Source organism: Lissotriton vulgaris, chromosome 3_1, assembly GCF_964263255.1.
Source record: "Lissotriton vulgaris chromosome 3_1, aLisVul1.2, whole genome shotgun sequence".
NCBI lineage: Eukaryota > Metazoa > Chordata > Amphibia > Caudata > Salamandridae > Lissotriton > Lissotriton vulgaris.
Window position 1 is genome coordinate 795,174,038 of NC_141689.1, and position 26,769 is coordinate 795,200,806.

At 46.4% G+C, this 26,769-nt stretch overlaps 1 protein-coding gene across 1 annotated transcript in view; it reads left to right on the plus strand.

The window, feature by feature from the left end:
- Positions 1-26,769, plus strand: part of MEGF10 (multiple EGF like domains 10) — a 302,219-nt gene that overhangs the window by 106,055 nt on the left and 169,395 nt on the right. The window contains exon 5 of the mRNA XM_086961113.1: positions 13,697-13,789. Within this exon, the coding sequence (XP_086817239.1) occupies positions 13,697-13,789 (93 nt within the window). The remainder of the gene's footprint in view (positions 1-13,696; positions 13,790-26,769) is intronic.

A 26,769-nucleotide genomic window follows, 5' to 3' on the forward strand; every position in this document is an offset into this window, starting at 1 on the left:
GTTGCGGCTAGCAAAACGGAATGTACTAATACATCTCAGACACATTGAGCTATTCCCACTGGGGTTGGAAATGACCTGCCTAATCAATATTCATGAGGCAGGCCGCAATTTGCGACCCATTGGGAATGGGCTACAATCACAGGGAAGCTGGCCTGCTGGGGACAGCAGACCACCATGTTTGTGTTTGCTTTTTAAATAATGCAACTTTGTTTTTCTAAATGCAGCAGGTTTTCCTTAAATGAAAATGGGATGCGTTTATAAGAAAATAATGAAAAGTTTTCTTTTCATTTTTTAAGATCAGGCAATGCTCTGTGGGACTCACTGCCTGCTCCTAAAATATTTTCGCTGCCAAACACATAGGGGAGGGACCCCTTCCCATTTGCAACTGGATTACCATCAATTTGAAATTGTTTGTAACTTCAGTCACCAAACATTTGTACATCCCCCTGCGACTTGCTATTTGGACACCCTTGGCACGCCCCTTTCTAATCGCATACCCTGTTTTGTGAGTCAGTAACAGGCTGCTGACTCACAAAATAGGGTTTTGTACATGCTACAACCTTTTTTAGCAGTCTCAAACTGCCTGATTTTCCATTTGCGACTGCTAAAAACAGTCATACATCTGGCCCTCAGAGGAAAAGAACTCTTGCAGAGCAGACACCTGAAGTGTGGCAGGTTAAAGCTTTGCCACAGACACATCCAGGAATTAAGAGGAGACTGATGTTATTTAGACCTATATTTACATGATTCTTAACGGTACATCTCATGTAAATATAGGTCTAAATAACATCAGTCTCCTCTTAATTCCTGGATGTGTCTGTGGCAAAGCTTTAACCTGCCTCACTTCAGGTGTCTGCTCTGCAAGAGTTCTTGTCCTCTTCCTCAGTGGTGTTCAGTGCTTAGTTTGTCAAACAACAAAACATAATTCCAGGGGCCCAAAGTTTCTGGTAGGAGCCCGCTGCCGGTGCTGCCTGATGTTGGGGTGCTGAAAACCAAGGCTGCCCAGTTGTTAGCCTACCTCATGCTCCTTTTTTCCATCATCCCACACTTCCTGTCTCTTCATTTCACCTTTGCAGGTTGCCTTTATCTCTTTCGTCTCTCTTTGTCCATCTTTCCCTTTATGCTTTGTCCCCTTTCTATCTTTCTCTCTCTTGCTCTGGATCCAAGCTTGAAGCAGAAATGGTAGTGTCAATGCCCACCACCAGCCACTACTGGCACAAATCAAGCACCCAGCTATGGCACTTGCTGATTGTGTTGAAGGGTGATGGCAAAGAAAGCAACGGACTTTGCTCTATTCTTTGACAAAAAAGTGAAATCCCTTGTGGCTCAGGTCGCTCACCCTACCCCTCCTGAGGAGCGCAAATCCGTAGCCATTTGGCAGAACTTTGACCTCATCTCTGAAGATGCCCTCCTCAAATGCATCCTCGAAACAAAGCCCTCCAACCATTCTTTTGACCCCATCCCTAGTGCCATTGCTATCGACTTCTATTCCCATTCACTGTCCTATTGGACCACTCTGGTCAACCTCTCCCTCTGCCAAGGCTCCCTTCCTGTCTCCTTCAAAACAGGGCAGGTCACCCCTCTGCTTAAAATTCCTCTGCTGATGCGAATGACCTCAACAACTACCGCCCCATCACTAACCTTCCCTTTCTTGCGAAGATCACAGAAAGATGTGTAGCGAAACAACTCTCTCGTTACATCAAGGACAATGATCTTCTTGACAAATGTCAGTCCGGCTTCATTCAAAACTGCAGCACTGAAACAGCCCTATTGCAAGTGATCGATGACGCCCTGAGGATACTCGACTCGGGGGGGGGTCCTGTCTTCTTATTCTCTTTGACCTCTCTGCAGCCTTTGACACTGTCAACCACGACACTCTCCTCAATACTCTGCAACAGAGAATGGGCATGGAGGGTAATGTGCTTAAATGGTTTGCTTCCTTCCTCTCAGATAGATCCCAAATCATCAAAATAGCGAACAGCCTTTCATCTCCTCTGGCGGTAGGTCAAGGTGTTCCTCAAGGCTCTATTCTTGCACCTACTTTATTCAACCTCTACCTAGAACCCCTGGGAAATCTCCTAAGTAAATCTGGGATCCATTATCATCTCTACGCAGATGACACTCAAATCTACCTCAAGGTTGCCTCCACCCACAATCTCGCTATCCTTAGCTCAACTCTCGACTCCATTCAAAACTGGATGTCAACTCATCAAGTGATTCTGAATCCCTCCAAAACTGAATTCCTCCTCCTCTCCTCCTCACTTTCTCCTCCCCCGGTTCAATCTTGGATGGATCAGACGAATCTACTTAACAATAAGCATATCATTGTTGAAAGCGCAAAATCCCTTGGTGTCTTACTCGACAACAATCTCAATCTAATCTCTCACATCAATTCCATGGCAAAGTCTGCACGATACCAACTGCGACTTCTTTGGGGAATCCGTCGCTTTTTCCCTGAGCATGACCTTAAAACACTGGTGCAATCGCTGGTCCTCTCCAGACTGGACTACTGCAATTCTCTCCTTACTGGCCTCCCCAAATCCCACCTGTCCCCCCTGAAATCGGTCTTACACTCAGCAGCCCGTTTCATCTATGGGGTTAAAAGAAGCGACCACATCACACCGCTGCTATCCTCCCTTCGTTGGCTTCCCATCGAGGCTAGAGCTATCTACAAGTCTGCCTGTATCACCCACAAAGCCTTGCACTCCTCCTCTCCTCGCTACCTGTCGAATAAACTAAAACTCTCTGGAGGCTCTAGACCATCTCGGAATGCGGAAAATCTTCTGCTTGAACCCCCCACTTTCAAGAAGGAAAGATCGGTGGCCCAATCCTTTTCAGGCAACGCAGTGAGAATCTGGAACTCACTCCCGCCTCAGCTCCGGACTACCTCCTCCTCTCAGGCCTTCAAACGGGACCTTAAAGTTCTCCTCCTCCAAAGGCACCTCCAAGTTTAACTCACACCCTTGCCTTCGTCTGAAGGAAGACCTCCCATTACTGGATAGTCTATTGGCCAGGCTTATGGTACTTCCTCCCCAGGGTGTTCTGGTAGTTTAAATGTTTAGTAATCTCCCAATACCTGTGTATGGTACCCTTTTGGAACTTGCACACGTCACTTTTGTTTGTAACACACTGTTTGCTACCTCGCACATTTTGTTTGTTTTAGAGACTTGCACAAGTGCCACCTTTGCATACGTAACGTTTGTTATTGTGCTGGAGTGTCTGCCTTCTATTGCAGTATTATACCTCTACTTGTATTTTATACGTTTTTGTAACCTGCACCCTTATCACTTTTTTTTCTCCTATAATGCACCGATAGCTACCTCATGTATTTTGGTTGCTCACTAGTGTCACTTTTGATCCATGTAACTTATTGTCTGCTTTTGTATTTTGTTCCTGTATATCATTATTAGTCCTTCTGTGAAGCGCTCTGACACCTTCGGGTAAGGTCAGTGCTATATAAAATTGCATAAATAAATAAATAAATGGCTTTGTAGGCTTCCTCTAGTAACCCTGACTTCCTATTAATTGTAATTAACTAAAAATGACTCCAAGTTGAACTGTATATAATCCTGACCTTAATAAAGCTCGAAGCACATTAAAGCATTTGGTTTCTATGAGCAGCATCACTTTTGCCCAGGGGTGTCAAGATCCTGTATCCAAGGTTGCACTTTAACAAGGGTGCTCTGCTGTTAATGATGAGTAAATCTTAATAGGCATTGGAAAGAATGGTAGAATAGATGACTCTTTCTCTCAGTGTGTCTGGGGGAGGTACCATGGGGTGCTTGGCTCTAACAGTGTGTGCCAGGGTATGTCTTGGCCATTGGGAGTTTGCACATGTAGGGAGTGCTCTACCACATGTTGTGTACTACCATTTAGAGCACAACATACTACACAACAGCATAGCTTTTGCACCTAGCATCAGACTACACTCTGAGCTTCTTAAATAAGTGCACCTAAGTATACACCTGTTTCCCCAAGATTCATTCCAGAATGTGGCTACTGACATGGTGTTAGCTAGCATTTAACATGGACGGAGAATCCATTGTATCTCGTTATTTAGTTGACTTGTAACAGTGGCACCACAAACCAAATTCTCTATAGACCCTTGACCAAAATGAAACATATATGTAGTGGGAGCTGATTCCACAGTTGTAGGGCCATCACTTAGAAGAACTGGTCCCATCTCCTCAAAAGTCCAGAGTGGTAAACGATAGGAGGAGCTGATGAGTGGGCAAAGGCTTTCTTTTGGGATGAATTAGGGAGAATCTTATCGCAGAGGTCAAAGGAGCAACGCCAACTCAGCATTTATATGCACCAATATTAGCTACAAACGATTTTAAATTTGATCATAGCAAGGACTGGCAGCCATGCAGGTTTTCTAGGGCAGGCACAATAGGGAACCATTTCTTAAGATTAGGGCTGGGCCAAGCATTTCTGACGCAATAGAAAAAGGCGCAAATTGTAAAATGTTTGATGCTCCATGGGGCAACCTTGTTCCCCCTTTCTTTTCTTTGCCTTGCTGTAGAACTACTAGCTCTGCATAAAACTGGCAAGACCTTCGTGCGCGTTCTGGATCCTATGGATGCCGTTCAGTTGGTGTCCAGGCCAAGGTAGAGTGCGTTGGTGTAGTGAAGGTTGTGGTGCATATTTTCTAGAGTTGGAAGTGTGCACTTGAGCTGGTGGTCCTGGATGAATCATGTAGTGAAGATTGAGCTCATCCTGGTGTCCATCATTAAGTCAATATTAACCTAGATTCTTTACAGAGTCAGGAGGCCTTCATTCCGAATAGTCAGGTGTGTGGGTCAAAATTTAAAGGACCTAATAAAATCCAACTCTGCTGGGTCGGAATTTGTCGAGTCTGATAAATATCTCCCTATTACGAGCTTATCCTAATAATGAGGACTAACAAGTGTATTTTGGTATGAGGTGCACCAAACTCCAGATGTCCAGGTAATTATGAGGCATTTTTCCCCCAATAAATTTCAGCATGATCACCCTGCCGAAAATATTGGGGAAAGCTGTAGGTGTGCAGTGTTAGCCGGCAAACTTCTAACTGCGATATGTGTGGTATTTCAGTTAACTAGGCCACTTGTAATGAGGGCCTTAGTGTATCTGCTGCCCTGTCCAACTAGTGCAGCAGTTACAACGAGTTTTGGGAGTACAGCAGGTGGTTTAGGCCTAGAAGCATGTTTGTGACCTCTTAGAATTAAACCTGGTCATATCCACCCATCCCTTTAGTTGCTGCGAATAGCTGCAGAGAAAGGGCCTGCTTGTGAGGTTTAATCATCAGCTGCGCTCGACCTCGGACCTGGGGATCTGGGTTCGGGTCTCGGTAACGACGCCAAACATCCTGTGATTTTGGTCAAATCACTTAATCTCCCCGTGCCTAACAAAAATGAATGTGTCTCCTCATGTAATGTAACTGGTGCTATGTAAAGCGCTCTGATACCTGATTCGGTTCGGGTCAAGTTCGCGCTATGTAAAACTCTGCAAAAAAAAAAAAAGCCCTTCCATCCTGAGAAGCTGTAGGAGGACTATCCTGAAAACGGTGCCCATGAGCGAAAAAGGGATGAGCATTGTGAGATGGATCAAGATACTGGCAGAACCAGAAAATTATCCTTTTTCACGCTGTTCTCTGTTGCAGAGAAAGGGTTTCATCACTTATTGCACTTGCAGTGCTGCCTGTTGCCACCAACATAAAATTGCCCTCAGGAGCAATAGAAAGCGAGGAGTAATCAGTTAGATAGAAAAGCCTCTTGCCATCCAGGGACATCCTAAGGATCCTAGGCCAAACATATATAGGGGGTCCCTCTTCAGACCAGCTTCGAATTTATGATCCAGTTTCAACTCTGGCATAACATCTTTGGCCAAGTCACTGACAGTGCACAGGCACGTTTCTCCAAATCATAAATGTGTTTGCATCTATTATTCAGGGATTGTGACTTGTGTTTTCAATATTGTAAAACAGCAGAAGCTCACCAACAAAACTAAAAATGATCTCTGTGACACCCCCTCATTTCTAATATGTGAGGTCCTGTTTTGATCATAAAGGAACTTATTTTATGGAAGTTGCAAGAAAGATTAACACACCATTTTCTCTGCAAAATGTCAGTAATAGATTCCCACATCACCCACATTAAAAATAAATTAAAGGAAATCGGTATTCAAACAATCTGTTTAAAAAATATTAAGGTCATCCAGGCAAGACTCTCTGTAGAACAGAGCTGGCTCTATCAGGGGGCCCCATGAAATGCTGGGGCCCTGGGCCAGATCCTACTTTGTCCTTGTCTCAAAAGGTCTCTGGTACCATCTGTCATTGTTTCCTGTTAACAAGAAGGTGGAACACTGGCTGTGCAAGTCACCACACTGCATGAAACCCCTCGCTGTATAGTTCATTCACTGCATGGTTCCTTCCCAACAAGGTGACCTCGAGAAATCCTCATAACAGGCTATGCATAGCTGTTCAGTTTCCTAACATTATCTGGATCCTAAGTAAAGCCGAAAGACAACTGTTCAAGCACAAACCTCCAGCATTTTATTAAAAGAATGATAAGTTATAATTTGATTACATGGTTCATGCTCAAATTCTGATACTTACTTTTTTTATTCTCTCTATTGAATTTCACCGATTGATGCACCGTTACGCATTTGTGATCTGCAGAAGACTCAAAGGAGGTGCTTGCTGTTCTGAGAGAGCTCACATTGTCTGCTTCTGGCGCCTGCAAATGTCTCGTCCCCGGGTATACTCATTGTCTAAAAGCTTGGGTGTATCTTAGTGCCAATGTGGTTGTGGCCACACAGGTAACACAATCCTCCATAGAAAGAGAAATAGGATCAGCCCCAAAGGCACAGCTTAATGCTAGGGGAAAAGCATGAAGAAGCATTCTTAGGGCATCTTTCGGAAGCACAACCCTAATAGGTGTCCCATAATGATGTATGTGAATTCATGGAAAAATGAAAGCTGAGAAACCACGGTGGAGGAAACCAAATTATGGAAAACCGATTTTAAGGACAAACTATTTTATGGAAATACAAATAAAAAATTTGAATGAAGCATCTTAAAGGAAAGGTCATTTTAATGGAAAGTCCAAAATGACATTAAGGGGCCTATTATGGTGTTGGTCGGTAAACCTCTGACTGCTCTTCAGAGGCTTACCGGCGAACATGGTAGGGCTACCGTCTGACCACCCACTTATAATGTAGGCAGTCAGAGTGTAGACCTGCCGGTCTTTCAGACTGGCTTAAGGAGCTAGTCGACCTGTCCGAAACCTTTCATAATCCCCTATGGGCGGCATTACCGCTGTTGAGATTATGATGTTGGTTTCCAACAGGCTATTCATGTCGGGCTTCCCGATGTGAAAAGCCTGTCGGAAAGCAACTTTGGGGGCCCCTAGTAGGGCACCCATCACTCAGTGCCTTCAGGTTGGGTGCTAGGTGGCCCCCTTTTAATCCTTGCACCATATGGCAAGCACTGTGAGGTGCCTGTCAATTGGTGCAGGGATTAACAGGAGCTCTCATTTCTCCATGGGAGCCTCCGCTGCGGCGGTTTCCGACCGTAGCACAAGCTCCCATAGAGAAATTGGAGCTTGCGACCACACCATGTGCGGTCACCGGAGGTCTGTCGGTCGGTCCTGAGACCCCAACGTTGTCAGACGAACGTGAGTCCACCCGACATCGTAATGATGCCCTAAATGTGGGTGGAGTTTAGGGATAGTGAAGGGTTTTTGGGTTTAAGGATGGATAATGTTTAGAGGTGATGAGGGGGGTTTTAGAAGTCAAGGATGAGTGGCGTTCAAAGGGGTTTTCAGGATTCTGGGATGGTTGGAGTTTATGGATGATGAGGGTTTGTAGGGACCAGGAATGGGTGAAGAGTAGGAGTGGTGAGGGTTTTTTAGGGGTCAGGGGTGGCTAGAGTTTAGGGGAGGGAAAAGATTTTTAGGTTTCAGGGATGGATTGCGTTTAGGGGTGGTGAGGGTTGTAGGGTCAAGGATGGATGGAGTTTAGTTGTGGTGAGAGGTTTTTAGGCTTCAGAGTGGGTGGAGTTTAGGGATGGAAGCTGCATTTAGGGTTCAGGGGTGAGTGATTTTTAGGGGTCTGGGATGGAGGTGGTGTTTAGGGGTGGCGAGGGGCCAGCAAATAAATTAAAAGCACCAAAGTAATTGTTGGACAGTGCAAAATATATAATTCCGAAATAATGTCTCTTCAAGTAAAGCTCTGAAAAAAATACCTCCGAAAAAAAGTGCTTCTGAAAATAAGACTTGGAACCATTGCATTTACACCTACATAAACATGCAAAAGCCAATATTGATAAAGAAAGAAATGTTATGAGTTGGTTTCTATGAAATGGTAAATGCCATTTATTTGGCAAATTTCCATTAAAGAGTTCCAGTGACATGATTTTTCAGTAATGATATCCATTAAATATTTTTTCTATTAAAGCATATACACCCGCCCCGTACACATGTTCAATTTCTAAAATTAATCTTTAAACTTCTTTCATATTGCTTTGTAAAAACATGAAAACACAAGTAAAATTAAGTTCCCAATAACTCAGAGGCAAGCCATTAATTCATTAAAAACAACCAGCCTCACTAGAGCCAATTGGTGGCCTATTTTTTTTTTATTATGCTGTGAGACCTCAGTATAAAGCCAGCTGACACGAGGGACTCTCTTGGGCTAATGTAGCTTTTAGACCTCCTGTCCTTTAGGCTAAAGTTATCCCAGATATGTCATTGCCTCCCTCCTATTACATTTTGGACCTATGTGGCTGCCACTGCCATTCTTAAGGGATGGGACCCCTGAACCACCACTCACTGCCCTCCCTGCTGGAGCCTGTGTTGTATGAAGTGTGTTCAGTGTGGCATGCTGAACTTATATATAAGGCTATTCGTTGAGCAATCACTGCCTATTTGGAGAATAATAACAGTCTTCAGTCAAATCGCTGGATATATCAAAAGGCAATTTTGTGAAAAGAGGGACCGAACTTTAAAGACACAAAAACAACCTTTCAACTCCTTTCAGGTACACTTGCTGAAGTAGCAAATTCCATGATGGTGACGCGTGCCCACTACATGATAAACTCCTCTTCAGGACAAGCGCTAGAAAATAATTATTGTTCTCTTTATTATTAGACTTGGGAATATTTATTTGTATATTCATATGTTTCTTTGTTTATAAGATTTTATATTTCTTGAAAAGTTCATTTTCTTCAAGTGTCACACTAGTTGCATTTTTTTAAGTAAATGCTGAAACCTCAGAAACCTTCCACGTATTTCTAACCTATTACTGATTTCTAAAGGAGTACAATTTGCCCTGAGACCTTTCTGTGTGTTTATTTACATACCGTTGATTTCCCTGCATATCAACTGTAAATCAAGATGTATTATGTCACATATTTACGTCATGCATGTTTTACGTGGCACAAAAATCATAATTTGAAGCCCAGAGATGAAAAGAGATGGGTACGTGCGTGCGTCTGTGTTTATGTGTGTGTGTGTCCGCATGTGCGTGTGTGTCCGCGTGTGTGTGGTGCGCGCGTCTGTGTGCACGCACAAACACACATAGACGCAGACACACAAACACAAGCTCGCTTTACACTGGGACTGTACCTCCCGTCCAGTTGTCAGTAAAGCTCCAGAGTTGTGGCTGCCGCACCACTGACGCCATCGCTAGGTTTCATACAGCCTCATCCTGATAGAGGGGAAGGCCCGGGACTTTGTTCTGCATCGGAGCCCCACCCACACGGGCCTACGTCCACACTGAACGTACTTCTCTTTAACTCCTTCACTGATATCTGCACACCCAAAAGCCTGGACACACCTCATCAGCTGCAATTACCACAATTAAGCGCATTACGTTTGTACAAATTGCGGCCAGGGTAGGGCAGGAAGTAATGGCATCGACATAAAAATATTTGGCGCGTTAACGTGAGAAAACAGATGTTGCCTGAGGTTGAGGAAGCAAAGAGGGCAGTAAGCTGGAGGGCACAGCTCAGCTCGTGGCATGCAGAGCTCCCAGGCTTGAGATACATGGAACAGGCAGTCTCTGCTCCGAACCACCCTTCTGCGGCCAGGTACTGTCCGGACCAGAGGGCCAGGCACTGTCCGAACCAGGCCCTTCTGTGGCCAGTCACTGTCCGAACCAGCCCTTCTAAGCCAGGCACTGTCTGGACCAGGCCCTTCTGCGGCCAGGTACTGGCCGAACCAAAGGGCCAGGCACTGTCCGAACCAAAGGGCCAGGCACTGTCCGAACAAGGCCCTTCTGTGGCCAGTCACTGTCCGAACCAGCCCTTCTAAGCCAGGCACTGTCCGGACCAAGCCTTTCTGCAGCCAGGCACTGGCCGAACCAAAGGGTCAGGCATTGTCCGAACCAGGCCCTTCTGTGGCCAGTCACTGTCCGAACCAGCCCTTCTAAGCCAGGCACGGTCCGGACCAAGCCCTTCTGCAGCCAGGCACTGGTCGAACCAAAGGGTCAGGCATTGTCCGAACCAGGCCCTTCTGTGGCCAGTCACTGTCCGAACCAGCCCTTCTAAGCCAGGCACTGTCCGGACCAAGCCCTTCTGCAGCCAGGCACTGGCCGAACCAAAGGGTCAGGCATTGTCCGAACCAGGCCCTTCTGTGGCCAGTCACTGTCCGAACCAACCCTTCTAAGCCAGGCACTGTTCGGGCCAAGCCCTTCTGCAGCCAGGCACTGTCCGAACCAAAGGGCCAGGCACTATCCGAACCAGGCCCTTCTGCGGCCAGTCACTGTCCGAACCAGTCCTTCTAAGCCAGGCATTGTCCGAACCAAAGGACCAGGCACTGTCCGAACTAGGCCCTTCTGTGGCCAGTCACTGTCCGAACCAGGCCCTTCTGTGGCCAGTCACTGTCCGAATTAGCCCTTCTAAGCCAGGCACTGTCCGGACCAAGCCCTTCTGCAACCAGGCACTGTCCGAACAAAAGGGCCAGGCACTGTCCAAACTATGCTCTTCTGTGGCCTGTCACTGTCCGAACCAGCCCTTCTATGGCCAGGCACTGTTCGGACCAGGCACTGTCTGAGCTAGGCCCTTCTGCGGCCAGGCACTGTCCGAACCAGAGGGCCAGGCACTGTCCGAACCAGGCCTTCTATGGCCTGGCACTGTTTGGACCAGGCACTGTCTGAGCTAGGCCCTTCTGCGGCCAGGCACTGTCTGGACCAGACCGTTCTGAGACCAGGCACTGTCCGGACCAGGCCCTTCTGCGACCAAGCACTGTCTGGACCAGGCCCTTCTGCGACCAGGCACTGTTTGACCTAGGGCCTCCTGAGGCCAGGCACTGTCTGAGTTAGGCCCTTCTGCAGCCAGGCACTGTCTGAGCTAGGCCCTTCTGCGACCAGACACTGTCTGGACCAGGCCCTTCTGCGACCAGGCACTGTTTGAGGTAGGGCCTTCTGTCGCCAGGCACTGTCCGAACCAGAGGGCCAGGCACTTTCCGAACCAGGCCTTTTATGGCCAGGCACTGTTCGGACAAGGCACTGTCTGAGCTAGGCCCTTCTGCGGCCAGGCACTGTCCGGACCAGACCCTTCTGCGGCCAGGCACTGTCCAGACTAGGCCCTTCTGTGACCAGGCACTGTCTGGACCAGACCCTTCTGTGACCAGGCACTGTCTGGACCAGGACCTTCTGCGACCAGGCACTATTTGAACTAGGCCCTTCTGTGACCAGGCACTGTCTGGACCAGGCCCTTCTGCTACCAGCCACTGTCCGAGCTAGGGCCTTCTGCGGCCAGGCACTGTCTGAACCAGAGGGCCAGGCACTGTCCAAACCAGGCCCTTCTGTGGCCAGTCTTTGTCTGAACCAGCCCTTCTATGGCCAGGCACTGTTCGGACTGGCACTGTCTGAGCTAGGCCCTTCTGCGGCCAGGCACTGTCCGGACCAGACCTTTCTGAGGCCAGGCACTCTCCAGACCAGGCCCTTCTGCGGTCAGGCACTGTCTGACCTAGGCCCTTCTGCGGCCAGGCACTGTCCGGACCAGACCCTTTCGAGGCCAGGCACTGTTCGGACCAGGCCCTTCTGCGACCAGGCACTGTCTGGAGCAGGCCCTTCTGCGACCAGGCACTGTTCGAGCTAGGGCCTTCTGAGGCCAGGCTCTGTCTGAGCTAGGCCCTTCTGTGGCCAGGCACTGTCCGGACTAGACCCTTCAAAGGCCAGGCACTGTCCGGACCAGGCCCTTCTGTGACTAGGCACTATCCAGACCAGGCCCTTCTGCGACCAGGCACTGTCTGAGCTAGGTCCTTCTGTGGCCAGGCACTGTTCGAGCTAGGCCCTTCTGCAGACAGGCACTGTCCGACCTAGGCCCTTCTACGGATAGGCACTGTCCGGGCGACCCTTTTGAGACCAGGCACTGTCCGGACCAGGCCCTTCTGAGGCCTGGCACTGTCCGGACCAGGCCCTTCTGCGACCAGGCACTGTCCGAGCCAGGTCTTTCTGAGGCCAGGCACTGTCTGAGGTAGGTCATTCTGAGGCCAGGCACTGTCCGGACCAGACCCTTCTGAGGCCAGACACTGTCCGGACCACGCACTTCTGAGCCCAGGCACTGTCCAGAACAGGCGCTACTGAGGCCAGGCACTGTCCGGAACAGGCGCTACTGAGGCCAGACACTGTCCGGACCAGGCTCTTCTGCGGCCAGGGACTGTCCTGCCAGAGCGACAGGCACTCTTCCCAGTCCCGCTATTACTGTTGCGGGTGTATGTTTTGGAGGGTCAGTTTTCCTACTATATGTTTTGGAGAGACAGTTTTCCTACTGTTGCGGGTGTATGTTTTGGAGGGACAGTTTTCCTAGTGTTGCATGTATATGTTTTGGAGGGACAGTTTTCCTACTGTTGTGGGTGTATGATTTAGAGGGACAGTTTTCCTACTGTTGCGGGTGTATGTTTTGGAGGGACAGTTTTCCTACTGTTGCAGGTGTATGTTTTGGAGGGACAGTTTTCCTACTGTTGCAGGTGTATGTTTTGGAGGGTCAGTTTTCCTACTGTGGCAGGTGTATGTTTTGGAGGGACAATTTTCCTACTGTTGCGGGTGTATGTTTTGGAGGGAGAGTTTTCCTAGTGTTGCGTGTATATGTTTTGGAGGGACAGTTTTCCTACTGTTGCGGGTGTATGTTTTGGAGGGACAGTTTTCCTACTGTTGCGGGTGTATGTTTTGGAGGGACAATTTTCCTAGTGTTGCGTGAATATGTTTTGGAGGGACAGTTTTCCTACTGTTGCAGGTGTATGTTTTGGAGGGTCAGTTTTCCTACTGTTGCGGGTGTATGTTTTGGAGGGAGAGTTTTCCTAGTGTTGCGTGCATATGTTTTGGAGGGACAGTTTTCCTACTGTTGCGGGTGTATGTTTTGGAGGGACAGTTTTCCTACTGTTGCGGGTGTATGTTTTGGAGGGACAGTTTTCCTAGTGTTGAGGGTGTATGTTTTGGAGGGACAGTTTTCCTACTGTTGCAGGTGTATGTTTTGGAGGGTCAGTTTTCCTACTATTGCTGGTATATGTTTTGGAGGGCTAAATTTTTTTTTCACTGTCTTTTCAGTCGATTTCTCTGGGAAAGTCCAGCCATTGATATGCGGACTCGAGTGTAGTCTCTTGTGACATCTGAGACGAGAGTGCGGGGCAGCTGTGCCCTAGATGTGATTGCTGTTTGTGTGGGTTTTTGTCCGAGCCTCTCTCACTTGCCTGATTTCTTCTCTTGACAGCTCAGTGTGCTGATAAATGCGTGCACGGCCGCTGCATCGCCCCGAACACCTGTCAGTGCGAGCCCGGCTGGGGCGGGCCCAACTGCTCCAGTGGTAAGTTCTCACCTGCCGCTGTCGCTCTCCGCTTTCTTTGTGTTCCTTCGCCCTTTGGTTTGCTGATTACCACGGATCATGTGACTGTTTTCTTGTCGTCGTAAGCAGGAGCTCTTCAGTTTTGGCACTTCTATTTGGAGTTCTGTGTTCCTCTGAGTCTTTGTTCTGAGTTTTAAATGGGTGGTGTTCACGAGGGATCTTAGCTTCACGTGCAACAAAACTTGAAATGTTCTGGTTATCTGCAGGGTTTTGTGTGGGTAGGAAGGCCCACTGCCTGCCTGAGCCTGGACAGTCTACCGAGACTGCAGGCAAGCATCATAGTGAAGACAAGCACATTATCAGGAAGTTTATTGAGTCTACGAATGTAATATTTGTGAACTTGTTTATTAAAGGTTTTTTGTAAAGCACTGCATGCTGAATTTTTTGGCATCTCAGCACTTTAAGTTATTCATAAAAATGTGTTTAGGTAGGGTTTAAAATAGAACGGGAAAGTGGGTGTGGCCTATGTAATTAGGGGGCATGGCGTCAACACATGAAGTACACCTCTATGATTCCCATAGTGTGCCCGCGACCAGTATTTAGGTTCCTCTGAGCTTTGTTATTGCATCCAGAAATATAACACAATGGACGTACACCTAAAACCACCCAGTACGAATGGCTTTGTCAGTGGGCGTTAGCTGTTTAAGATAAGTGAGTAACAACAATCATTTTCTTGTAAATAATATTGAAACTGCTTCAATTCTGAAATTGTGAGCCTGTGAATGAAACCTTAGTGAGGAATGTGGAAGGGGTAGTGGTCTTCAAAGTGTCCCAATCACTCCTGCTAGGTTCCCTCTGAGTCAACCGCGTACTCCGTTTGCTCCCCTCGTCTCCGATCTTACACCGCATCTCTTTTCTATTCAGCACCCTCTTTTCACTCTCTCCTGAAGGAGCTTCCTCGCTTCTCCTTAATTTCACCATTCACAAACACAACACACCCACTAAACTGTAGGCATTGCATTTTCTTTCTCTTTTGTCTTGTCAAAGTTTTGGCAGCTGTGTACCTCCTTCACACACATTTGCACAGAATCGCAATTGCAACTGGAATATGAGAACATTGTGCTGTACGCTTTGCTGAGAGGCCAAGGACAGAGTGACCGTGTATCCTGAACCTCTTTTTCACCTACTGAGAGGCCCTGTGAAAAACTCGCACTGCCTTTAGCTTTAACAGTCGACCTCTCAATGGTGGCTTGTTATAAATTGCTGGAGGCAACTCAGTTCAGTGTATGCACTATCCGAGAGTAGTAGGCTGCACGAAAAAAAACACAGAAACCCAACATCCTGGAAACAGCTAACACTCTAAGGGACTGAAAAATTAAGTAAAACGTAACATGTAAACGGGAACTAAATTGCTAATGTGGATTACCATATTGTTTCTTACATTCATTGTTCAGAAATCAGTCAGTGTTTTTGATGACTAAAAAGTTAAGGACATGAACATAGAGCCCAATAAGGGCCAATCTCAATGTCCTTGTTTAGTTGTGCTTGCAAAATCACTTGTAAACAAAAAAAGCTTAAAACAAGCTTTGAGCCTGCCCCTTATTTACCATTACTTAACATTGGTTGGGTCCGACATGACTCTTGTTTCCTTGCTTCTTATTGGTCAGAACCTACCTCTCACCTCAGCTTCCTCCTGGGGCTTCATGTATGTTTCTGCTGTGGAACATTGACCAAGTACAGCTTCCTGTCTGTGGCCAGTGTCCTCCCACTGGCCGCATGCTCCTTCAGGTACTTTTTTTTTACTTTCTTACATGCACTCTTGCAGAGTGCATAAGTCTGCAGTTCCTCTCCCTCACCTCCCTCACTCCTCCCTTCTGCTGTTACTGCTCTTCCTTTATGTTGCTTTCCTGCATCCTTCACCTGATGTTGTTTCTTCCCCCACCACTCGCGATGTCTCTTGTTTGTTCTTACCCTCCTCCTGCTGTCTGTTGCCCACCCCTGTCCTCCTGCCACGGTCTGTTGTTTGTTCCCCAGCCCCCCTCCTCCCTCATGTTACTTGCCCCTCCTCCCCGAGCTCCACCACACTGTTTATACACATATTGCACAGTAGCAGGGCTGCTGTGGAACATGGCTAAAAGAGGACAAAAAGCACAGTGTTCTGGTTGGCGCTGGCTGGGTCATACTGTTTCTTTTCAAATTTTAAGCCACGTTGCACACTATAAAACAAACATTGACAAAGGCAATAGAACTCACATAGGCAAAACCAATTGGCGTTGCCAATGCTTGTTAACTACTGCCGGGTCACAGACCCGGAGGGATCCGACCCTTAAAGCCCTTTGTAGAGGTACGTTTTTACTCTCACAATCATAATAACTCCTTTGAACAAACATTGACAAAGGCAATAGAACTCACATAGGCAAAACCAATTGGCGTTGCCAATGCTTGTTAACTTCTGCCGGGTCACAGACCCGGAGGGACCCGACTCTTAAAGCCCTTTGTGTAGGTTCCGTTTTTACTCTTAGAATCCTAATAACTCCTTTGCCATCAAAGACTGGGTAGTCCATATATCTGCAATGGCAGACAGCCTCAATTGTCCAGGCTTCTCAAGGGGAGGGAACGGAAGAGTATAGAAAGTCAGCCCCCCGAACCCAATGTACCATTCATGACAGCAGAGCCGTCTGACCTGCGATACCCCTCCCCCAGGGGTGGTTTCACCGACACCAGCTGTTACGTTTCTGTGATAATGAGTGTATACCACAGTGTATGACTGAAGGTGTATGTCTACTAAGTCACTGATGTATTGTTTGAGCACCAGTTAGTGGTTTGTTACTCCTTGTCGGTGATCTTAATTTTCTTGGACTGCCTTCCACATACAATCTCCACACTTAGCGTATTGCCCTGAAACCTCTTGTTTTTGCTCACCCCAGCACAGGTGATAGTTCTTCTTGCAATTCGCACACTATTGAGGCTTTGAATGAAGGCTTCTTGGCCTTGGATAGCAAGGACCGATCCCCCATGTCATGCAGACACGCTTCTGAGGCATCATGCAGACCCTCAGCATCACGTCTTACCTCCAAGGCTAACACCTATTGCGTTGGAATATTGTGCTTTAGATGTGGAGAGGGGCGGCTCCAGGGGAATGGAAAAGCAGATTGTTTCGCTCATATGCTGCTGAATCGGTGGTCGCGACATGGGATTTGGTTTCCTGCCAGGTCCCCAGCAGACAGAAAGTCAATGGGATGAGACTTTCCTTTGATTGGGCTGCTGCTGAGTATTCGATCTTTCATCAGCCTGCTGGCGGAGAACCACGAACACTGCTGTATGGACTGTACCAATGCTTTTCAGACTGATCAGCTCTGCTGCATCGCATTTATGTACCCGGTCACCTCCCCGCGTCTGTGCAGGGAGTCCAGCAGGTCCAACATGGAAAGAAATCAAAAACCATCCGGTATAAGGTGAGCGTGAGAGCCACTTTGTGACCAGAGACAAGGGCAGTCTTTAACTGCCAACCGAAGGCTGCAGCTTACACTGAAAGGTTGCTAAGGAAGACGGTCTGTAGGCATCTGCAGTTTTTTTTCTACAAAAATTTCAACATCAAATTTTAAGTGACAGAACTATGGTGTATCGTTTTATCGTGACCTCGTCTATTGAATCGGCTCCATTTTGTGTGAGTAACCATTAAAGCTGTTCCCGCCTTTTTATTGGATCTGATTTCAAACAAAGACTAGCAAATATGGTATAATCAATGGTGGCGGTTCACAGAGCAGAATGACCATCTATCATCAGCAAACAAAAAAAATCCACAGGAAATATTTACATGTAAGAGCCAATGTGCCATCCTATTCTTTGAGTCGCGTCCTGGTTTCAAGAGCAATACATTTTGCGTTAAGAAAAAACTAACACTTCCATCTTGTCAATCAATGGCTACCTATAAAAGCCGGATCTGCCACCAGTAGTGGCTTAGGGAATGTGCGACTGACGAGGGTCCAACGGGGTTCAAAGGTGGCCTCCCTGTGCGCTGATGGTTCTTAGCCGGTTGTCTTGTTTTTGGGATTGCAACCTTGCATTGCTCGATTTTGCCCTCTGATGGGGAGGGTGTAGTGGAGATCACAGATTTCAGGTATTGGGGTCTTTCTCACCAAAGTAGTCGATTATAGTACACAGAACTCCGAAGTGTATCTGCTGTTCCGTTGGGAGCCAGTGAGGCTCGTTTACGGCTAGAATAAAAGAACTGACTGACTGGTTTTGTTCCCTTTGGTCGCCAGTGTACACTCTGTTGAAATTGTGCAGCCGGGACAGAACCTGGTCTCTTTTATGTTTGCATGTATAGTAGAGACTGGACCCTTCTCAGCACAATGAGCTGGAAGTCAATTTTCTTTCCCAGCGCAGTGATATTTGACTGAAAGGGAGCTTGGGTTCGAGTCCCACTCCCAAAATTTAGCCCATTAATATAAGTACTCATCAGTGGAAGCCCGATGAGGTGACATGCACTGTGAGCATTAGTAAGGGTCACTTGCACACATTTCGATGATAGCTGACAGTACATCGGTCGAGATAGCGATAGAACTGAAGATGGTGCTAGAGCGGAGAGGCTTTGAAGTCTGGGAGAAGAGTTCTCAGATACGGAATTAAAGGATAGCTTGTTCCAGCAGGCTGTGGCCGACATGTGTGTCAGCTGAATTGGCCTTGTGAAGATGTATGGAGCGGGGAGCAGGGACAGATCAATCCCATTCGACTGGAGCGAAGACATGTAGAGCGCACCCTTCGCCGTGCGGTCCCTCACCTCATCTATCACACAGGGTCAGGATCATTTGGAGGGACGAAAGCTATCGGCGAGCCTTCAAGAATATGAATTGGTGTCCCCTTCGAAAAGCAACACACAGAAATATTATGGACTTAGTATTGAGACAGTATACTTAATCTTGCCAACAGGAGCAGGTGACTATTGGATTTCCGCTATGCTGGTCAATCCCAGATGCGAAGCTGCATTGTGCTTTATGGAACTGGTTTTGGACAGGGAGAGCTGTCACATTTCGAGAAAGCATCTGTTCGCCCCAGCAACGGATTTGTTGTCTCATGCTCTGCAAAGGCTAATAACAATCTACGCTACAGGGCCTGGCTATGGCCGCTCACTGCTGCCCTCACCCCTTATCCTTAAGACTAAGGCTGCCTTCAGTGCTATTGATATAGAAAACGTCTTGCACTATTATGGAGGCAGGTTTTGTGGTGCTCAGGAAGTCCACCTCAGCCAATGGCACTGTAACCTCACCTATGGGTTATGTTGAAAATTAAAGATGTATTTTTCTTGGTCAGTATTGTTTGGAGAGCAACCCACTGCTATAGGCGAAGCATGCAGCCTAGCCAGTTACTTATTTATGTAAAGAGCCTTCTATGACAAACCTCATCCAAGACCAGGTGGCTTTACAGTGTGATGTCAACAATGATGGAACAAAGTTCGCTCGCATTTTGTGGATTCTTGGAGACCTCTGTCTGCTCGAGTACACAATTTTAGCACAGACGCAGGCGTCATATCAGTTAAACTGTGTGTCGTACCTGTAGTACTTATGAAAAATTATTAAACAACAGTTCCATTTGGCATTATCCTACTGTGTTCCACTAACAGTTTGCTAATAGGTATTAAAATATTCAAGAGGCATTGTTGTAAAATGTGTATTTTTATTCTTAAAATTCTTCAACACATAAAATCCAGGTTTCAACATCTCCGCAGTTTCTGATTCAACAATGCGATTGTCTGAGGATACACATTCCATCGCTCCACCAAAAGTCGTAAGCGGGCCCTATGTATTTTGAGATTACATTTGACGTGTGATTTTAAACCTGTGGACTGTGAAGGTCAACATTGAGTCTATCTAATAGGGCCTTTTTATTTGAGTGGCATCTTCTGATCTTCATAATAATTATCTTTAATTGACACGGAAGCGCCTATAGTTTGGAATCTGGATGTTAGTGTAAGCACGTGTTGCCCTGTTATGGCTCACGTTCATCATGTTAACATCCGCGACTGATGATGCTTCAGTGAATTAAAGGTATTGTGTACTCTGTAACTGTATCTTCCAATATAATGTGCATTGAATTACCCTGTGCAAGGTTATTGTAGGATCTTCCAACGCAAAAAGTACATGAAGAGCAGGAAGGTCATGATTGGTAGATGGCAGGCTTGAGTCCTTACCAGGAATCACGTAGGGAAGAGGCTAGCTCCATACCTACATGTTGTGGACGGTTCAGAATGCCATCAGGAGACACGTCATCAGTATCAATGTAAAACAAAGGGCAGCAGAATAGCAGCGCCAAAGAATGGCGTCAAGTGGTGCCCTCCATTAGGAGGACACCCAGCGAGGAAAGAACAAAACTTGGAGCAGTGCGGCTTATTACCAGCTATGAGCTCATTTCAAAGCACTTTATGTCATCGCTTGATGGTTGTTGTTTGGTCATTTACAGAAGTCAAGGGTTTCTTTTGGAAGCACACCCCTCTCTGGTTCCTAAGTAGGCCACATGTTCACGCACTTCCGCTTACAGGCCAATAGCCGCTTCTCTTTGGGACCCCTCCTCACATTCCCAGACCCTGGCAGGTGAAAGCGTTAAGTGGAAATCCCCCACGCACAGTGTTTATCGCGTGCTATTAACACCAGCTGTCGCTTTTTCATTTTTCAGACACCGAGGCGCTTGCTTCGTTCTCCAGGCCTTTTCTTATTTTCTCTGTCTTTATCCAGCCATTCTTCATCTTCTGTTGACGTATCCCTTTTAGTTCTCTACCTATTTAGTTTTACAAAATAATCACTTACTCTTCCTATCTCACAGCACTTTTTTTCTATATTTTCTTTAGTTGCTGTTTCCTTAATGTTCTTTATATACAAATGAATCACTTGTTCTTATTTATGATGTTATGATGGTGTTGTAGTCTGGTTCTCTGTAGGCATGGTCATAATCCCCATCAACTGGGTGGGGGTCTAAGGATAGTGAAGGGGAGGCGTTGGCCCTGATTACCAGTATATGTGATATGTTTTGCACTTAGTACGAGTTTGTGGGATACGACTCTCGGATTTTGGTGTTCATTACACCAAAATCTGCATGATGCTATAAAATACTGTATGGTTTTCCCCCTGTTGAATTTCAGCAAGTTTCCCCTGCTGAACTGTAATGAAAGTAGAGGTATTTAACTCATTCTATATTTATCGGATGTGTTAAATCCGGTTGTATGACGTCACAACGCATTCCCTTGCAACGCATGCCTTTTCCATGCATGCGTTACAACGGAATGCCATTACCACACATATGATTTACCACGAAAATGCCTTTACTAAGCATACCTTTACAGCGATTTTCGTTGTATAACTATGCATGATAATGGCATTTTCATGGTAAACCGTCTGCAGGGCTGATTATTTAGTTAAAAAATATATATATGTTTTTAATAAATCCTAACCTAATAAATTAGTGTAATAAAAAAAATATATACTCACAGTTTCTTTGGACGGAATTCTTCTTCTAACTGTTTTTATTGGTCCTTTTTTTCTGTTTTGTTGACAATGCAGTACGTACATGTACATATCTAATTACGTTGTTAGGAAGGCTCTCATTATGGGCAAGAGGCACAGAAGAGCATTTTTAGGTCAGAGTTTTTTTTTTAAACCCACTCTTTTTTTGGCGGGGGAGACCCACAACCCCTTTTTTTTCGACCTTTAACTCACATTCCTTTACTACATATCTCGTAGTAAAGGAACGCGTGGTAACCAAGCATGGTTGTAAAGCATGCGTGGGTAGTGTATTCGTGGAAACGGCTGCGTTGTAGTGGCTGTTTCCCGTTCAATCCCAGCCAACTCGTAAGTCTGACCCATGCATAAACAGTGGTCTGTTTTTGACTAAGTAAGGTGCTTTTATTGCACTCTAACCCCATACTGTGGCAAAAGGTACCGCAAGAAAATATTTACAAGATTTTACAAAGCCTTGCAAAGCAAAAAAGGCTACTTTTGAGTGTCGTCGAGGCAAATTAAAAGTTAGTGTTCAAATCTGCTATGCATCAACCCCCGTCCTTTACCACTAGGAAAGTAGATGCATGATGATCAAAGAACAATGTAATCTTTATGAAAATGTATTATTATGCTGTCCATATATTTTTTAAGTCATGCATCCTTTCTGTGCGTTCGTTTCCGGTTTTCAAGGATAGCAGAATGCAGTTGAACTGGGCCCTGATGGGCATTTGCATGATAACACCCATTGGATTATGCCTAGATTCTAGGAAGAGAATTCTTGCTAAAATCAATCTCATGTTATCTTGATCAAGGGAAGGCTTTTTTATCTTCACTTAATACCACTTACCTGATGAATTTGTCTGGCATATGCTGATGTAGTGATAAAGCCTGTTGTTGTCTGTAGCAGCTGCCTCATCCTTTCATATGCTTGAATTTTCTGCGAAAGCGTCCCTATGTTTCAGAACGCCTAAAAATCACCACTGTGTAGCAACCGGAAAGAAATATCACTGAACGTCATTCCTTCAGACAGCTCAACCCTCAAACCCTTTTGCACCAAACCGTGTTTATACATCAGTAGTATTATCCCCACCACACCGGTAAAACGTGTCTACAGGATATATCTCTCCTGTACTCAACTCCTCAGTCAAAGAGGGCATATTTAGCACAACACTTTAACGTGGGCTTATTAGTCTATAAAGCTTCAGGCTGGGGTCCAAATCCTATTTCTAGGAAACATCATTCTGAAGACTCTCACACCTCTTCACACAGGCTTACTTGAAATAAAAATTCCTGCAGACTCCCCCCTTGTTATGTTTTTTATCTTCTTTCAGCGCCAAGAAGCCTTCGGGCGTATGCGCGCTTTATAAATTTTTAATAACATGACATAACATAACATCTCATTCCTCAGCCCCTAGTCCCCATCTCCAACAATCTACTGAACTGCAGCATCCTTCCAAGTAGTAGCTGATAAACTAACAGTTGTAGATGAAGAGGTTGCATGCCCACTGGTTCTACTTGATATTTCTGCATCATTCAATAAGATTAACCACAACTCTTTACAATAGCCTTATAGCCCTCCCTAGAGGGCTATACCAGGTATTAAAGGCCCACTCAAGCTTCAAAGACTCGATTGTATTTCAATGGCGTGTCCGTCTAATACATATTAGAACACTGGAATGTTGAGAGCTGCATTTAAAACAATGAATTGGCTCTGGGCTTATAACGGCTGATAGCAGCCCGGAGCTCCAACATCCCAATGTTTGTCTTTATTTTTATTCCTTTTTATTTTAGACCATTCTACCGCTAGTAGGTGGAATGTTCTAATAGCCTTCTGCCCCTGGGTATACTGGTTGTTAAAGACCCTCTCCCTTGTTATAAGCTCTGCCGGATCGTTCCTATATATCGGGCTCCGGGCCTTTAACAACCGGTTTGTCCCTAGGCAGTGGGCTATGAGGCTATATTCTGTCAGCCTGAATTGAATAATTGGAAGGGCTCTGAACTGGTTCTAGTCATTCTGTTTGTCAATCTCAGTTTATGAAATTGGACTCCTTCAAATCTTGAACAATTCCACTAAACGTAATTTACATGGAAGACTTTGTATCTAGTAGTTTCACTTATCATGCCCAGTGCCGTAAATGGGAATACAGGAGTGCTGGTACTATCTATTCAGAGTAACTATTAGCTCTGGAAAAGTAACAGTACTCTCCCATTAAATGTAGCACAGCTGAAAAGTCGAGGTACTCTCCTCTTAAAATTAAAGAAGGGCAGGAACACAGTACTGGACAGTACCTGCCAATTTCAAGCACCGGCTCATGCTTCTAGTGTTTTAGTGTGTTCTGGCTTCATAAAAGACTAGGGAAAAACACTGCATTTTATTTGAAAGGGAATAGGATGTGGACTAACAGCCAGAGCTGCCACCTTTAGATCTGGGTAACCAGGTTCGAGTCTCAGCGCTGGTTCAACATCCTGTGATTCTGAGCAAATCACTTAATCTCCCCCTGCCTACCAAAAAATGAATGTGGCCTTGTGTAATGTAACTGGTGCTCATGTGAAGGGCTTCAATACCTTCGGATCAAGTTCGGACTAAAAAAAACTGCAACAACAACAAAATTAAAAAAAATCTCCATGCTCTTCTACACTGCACCCCTTACAATGGAGCACAGCTCTGGAGGGCTTCTTAGAAGCAAATGACATCCGTGTTCCTCGGGGAGCGTTTGTGTAGCTGTTTTGTCGGCCTGGAGTCTTAGAAGGAATCACTTGGTTAAGGTTTCAAAGTGTACTGATCACAGGGACTGTGCCACTCGCGATACATCCCCTCGCCAGGCTCGAACCCCTGACCCTCGCTGGCAGAAGCCCGCCCTCGCTCCTGAGGGGAGCCATAGCACCCGAAACCAAGGCTACCAGAGGCGTGAGTGCGCGAGGAGCGCCAGGAGAGCAAAGCACAAAGGCCTCGCGTGAGTCATGAGCCTTGCATCAGCCTCCCTGCTCATAAACCATGAATGGCATTGATGCAGTGCCAGTCCTCGAGGGTGGCACGCTTTAAAAGGGGCAAAAGTGAACACTGGTCAGAGTACACACGTGTAAATGTCTCAGGGAGCACAAATTCAAAACGTGTCCGCCTCATCTTGGATTTAGCAGGATGGCTTAAATGTATGTCCTCCCACGTGATGTATTGGCATTCATGGACTTTGGAAATCGACTACGAGGTAAAATGTTTACAGAGTTCAATCTCCATCTAAATATAAAGTAAAACCTGGCCTTCAAAGCATATGTTCCGAAATGTGAAGATTGTATTTATTTTACATCCGATCGCATGCCAAAGCAAGCCGACTCAAACCCTTCAAAGGGACCGAAACATAAGCCAGCACCGCCATTGTCTGCGCGCCTCACGGGTCAGAAGGCTTTCCCCGAGAGAAAAGAGCCCAGCCCCTGAATAAAAATCCCTTTCTTTCACGCACAACAATAAGCGGAGAAAGGAGACTTGCCACAGGCTGGAAAGCTTGCAGTGTAGCGAGTGGATCCGGCGAGCACAAAAGGCCCGAAAGGAAATCCAAATGTAATGGGAGGCGGCGTCCTTCCCTTGAAAGCCCTGTGCGCTTCTGTGCCACAGACGCAGCGGTGGCTGCTGACTTCACAAATGCCAACCCTCTGACTCCATTAAAGGCCGTCATCGTCTTGAAAGTCCGTGTGGCTTCGTTTGCCATAGAGTCTGGATCGAGCCCTACTCCCGGGTAGTTGAAGGGGAACATCACGTGTCAAGCAGGGGCGAGATGAGGCAGAGAAGCGTCGCCCCACTGCTCTTTAAGCAGGAAAAATGAAATGATAGGAACTTAAGTTAGTATCATTTTATTTTTCGCAGGTCCGGGCCGGGTTAGAGCGGGGCGGGGCTGGAGGCACAGTGGGACGAGCGGTTTGCACACTCCAAGTGCGCATGACTGTTTGACCGGCCGCCTTGGCCTGGTCAAACAGTCATGTGCACTTTGAATCTTCCCCACCAGACTGTATTACACAGCCTGGTGGGGAACATGCCCAACTTCCCAGTTTCCCATCTGAGTGATAGCCGCCCTCCAAAAGACGTGTGTCAGCCTGCACAGAATGATATTTGTGGAAAGTGTCAAGTGTCTTCTAAGGGGGCCGCAGTTTGGAGGCTTAAATGACAAAGGGCAAAAAAAACCTCATTTGGCAGACCTGTAGTTCTTGATTGACGATGAAGACAACACTGAAGTCCTCTGCAAGGCACCAAACTCCTCTTGACATCAGGAAGGAGAAAGGAGCCAAGCAAAACCAGGAGTATAATCCAGAAGAAAATGATCCAAACTGCTGGACTCAGCATAAACCAGGGACAAAAAATTGCAGAGGGCCTAAGATTACTACGAAAGATCAGGGAACGAAATGTGCGTGACACATCTTGTGCTGCCTGCTTTATATATTCTTCAATCAGGAGCCGACCTCACAGGGAAAGACTCTACCTCACTTTTGGATTGGGCGCCTCAAATACTCTCGAATGGATTGACCACCCTCTTGGAACCCATGGTGTTCCACAGTGAAGAAGAAGCCTGGTTTGACATCTCACATGCCACTCTGCATGCCACGCTGGATTCTGATGTTCTGCCTCAATCCTTTGTGGTCCACCCTCCACTTGACTTGTGGAAAGCCCTTCTGGGTTACTTGGAAGTGCCGGATAGATCCAGGGTTCGAGGATGCCCGGCCTTAAGTTGAGCACAGCATCTGATGGTGCACTGATGGAAAGCACACAGAGCGCTCTTTCGCCCTCTGGGCTCAGTTGGCCGCTGGTAAGCTCTTTGTATTGCCTTCAGCACAGATCTTGGTATGGATGTAACATTGTCACTTGTACCATTTCCCGCTGTTATACAGCTCCTCTGTTGGTCCTGTATTCAAATCTCTAACATGCCATGGACCTACAGTCGAATGGTTGGACTAACGCTGAATTGATTTTGAACGTGGAGAAAGCTTATTAGCAGAAAGACTTGAGCATGCAGAATACACAGCCTACACCTTGTATTATAAGTACCTGGCAAATTTTCAAGGCGCTGTTAACCGAGTAAGTGTCACTGTTCCTTTCACTTGCTGCACTCTTCACAAAACCATTATCCACAGTTTGGAAGCAGCTACAGCCTGCAGGTTTCTCAAAGTACTATTAATCTCATCTAATTTAACCACTTTCTGAAGGACTTCACTGGACCTTCAGGCCTTTGCTGGTGCACGCTAATCTGTTCTGCACCAAGGTATGGTTCAGTAAGACAAGGCGGCTTGAGGCTTGGGCAATTTAGTGTGATGGAGAAACACTGACTCCAAAGGTGCTGATTCTCAAAATGTTACCACTTGTTTATTTCTTCTATGGGCCTTCACCACTCTTGCCATGGTCTGAAGTCTATCAGCTGGGCTTTATTTTCACTTCTGTGGATTTAGGGAGGAGGTGGCATCATGGGCGCTTCTAGGGGGGGAACATCACTTACAACGCATTTATTACAACGCACTACCATTACAACG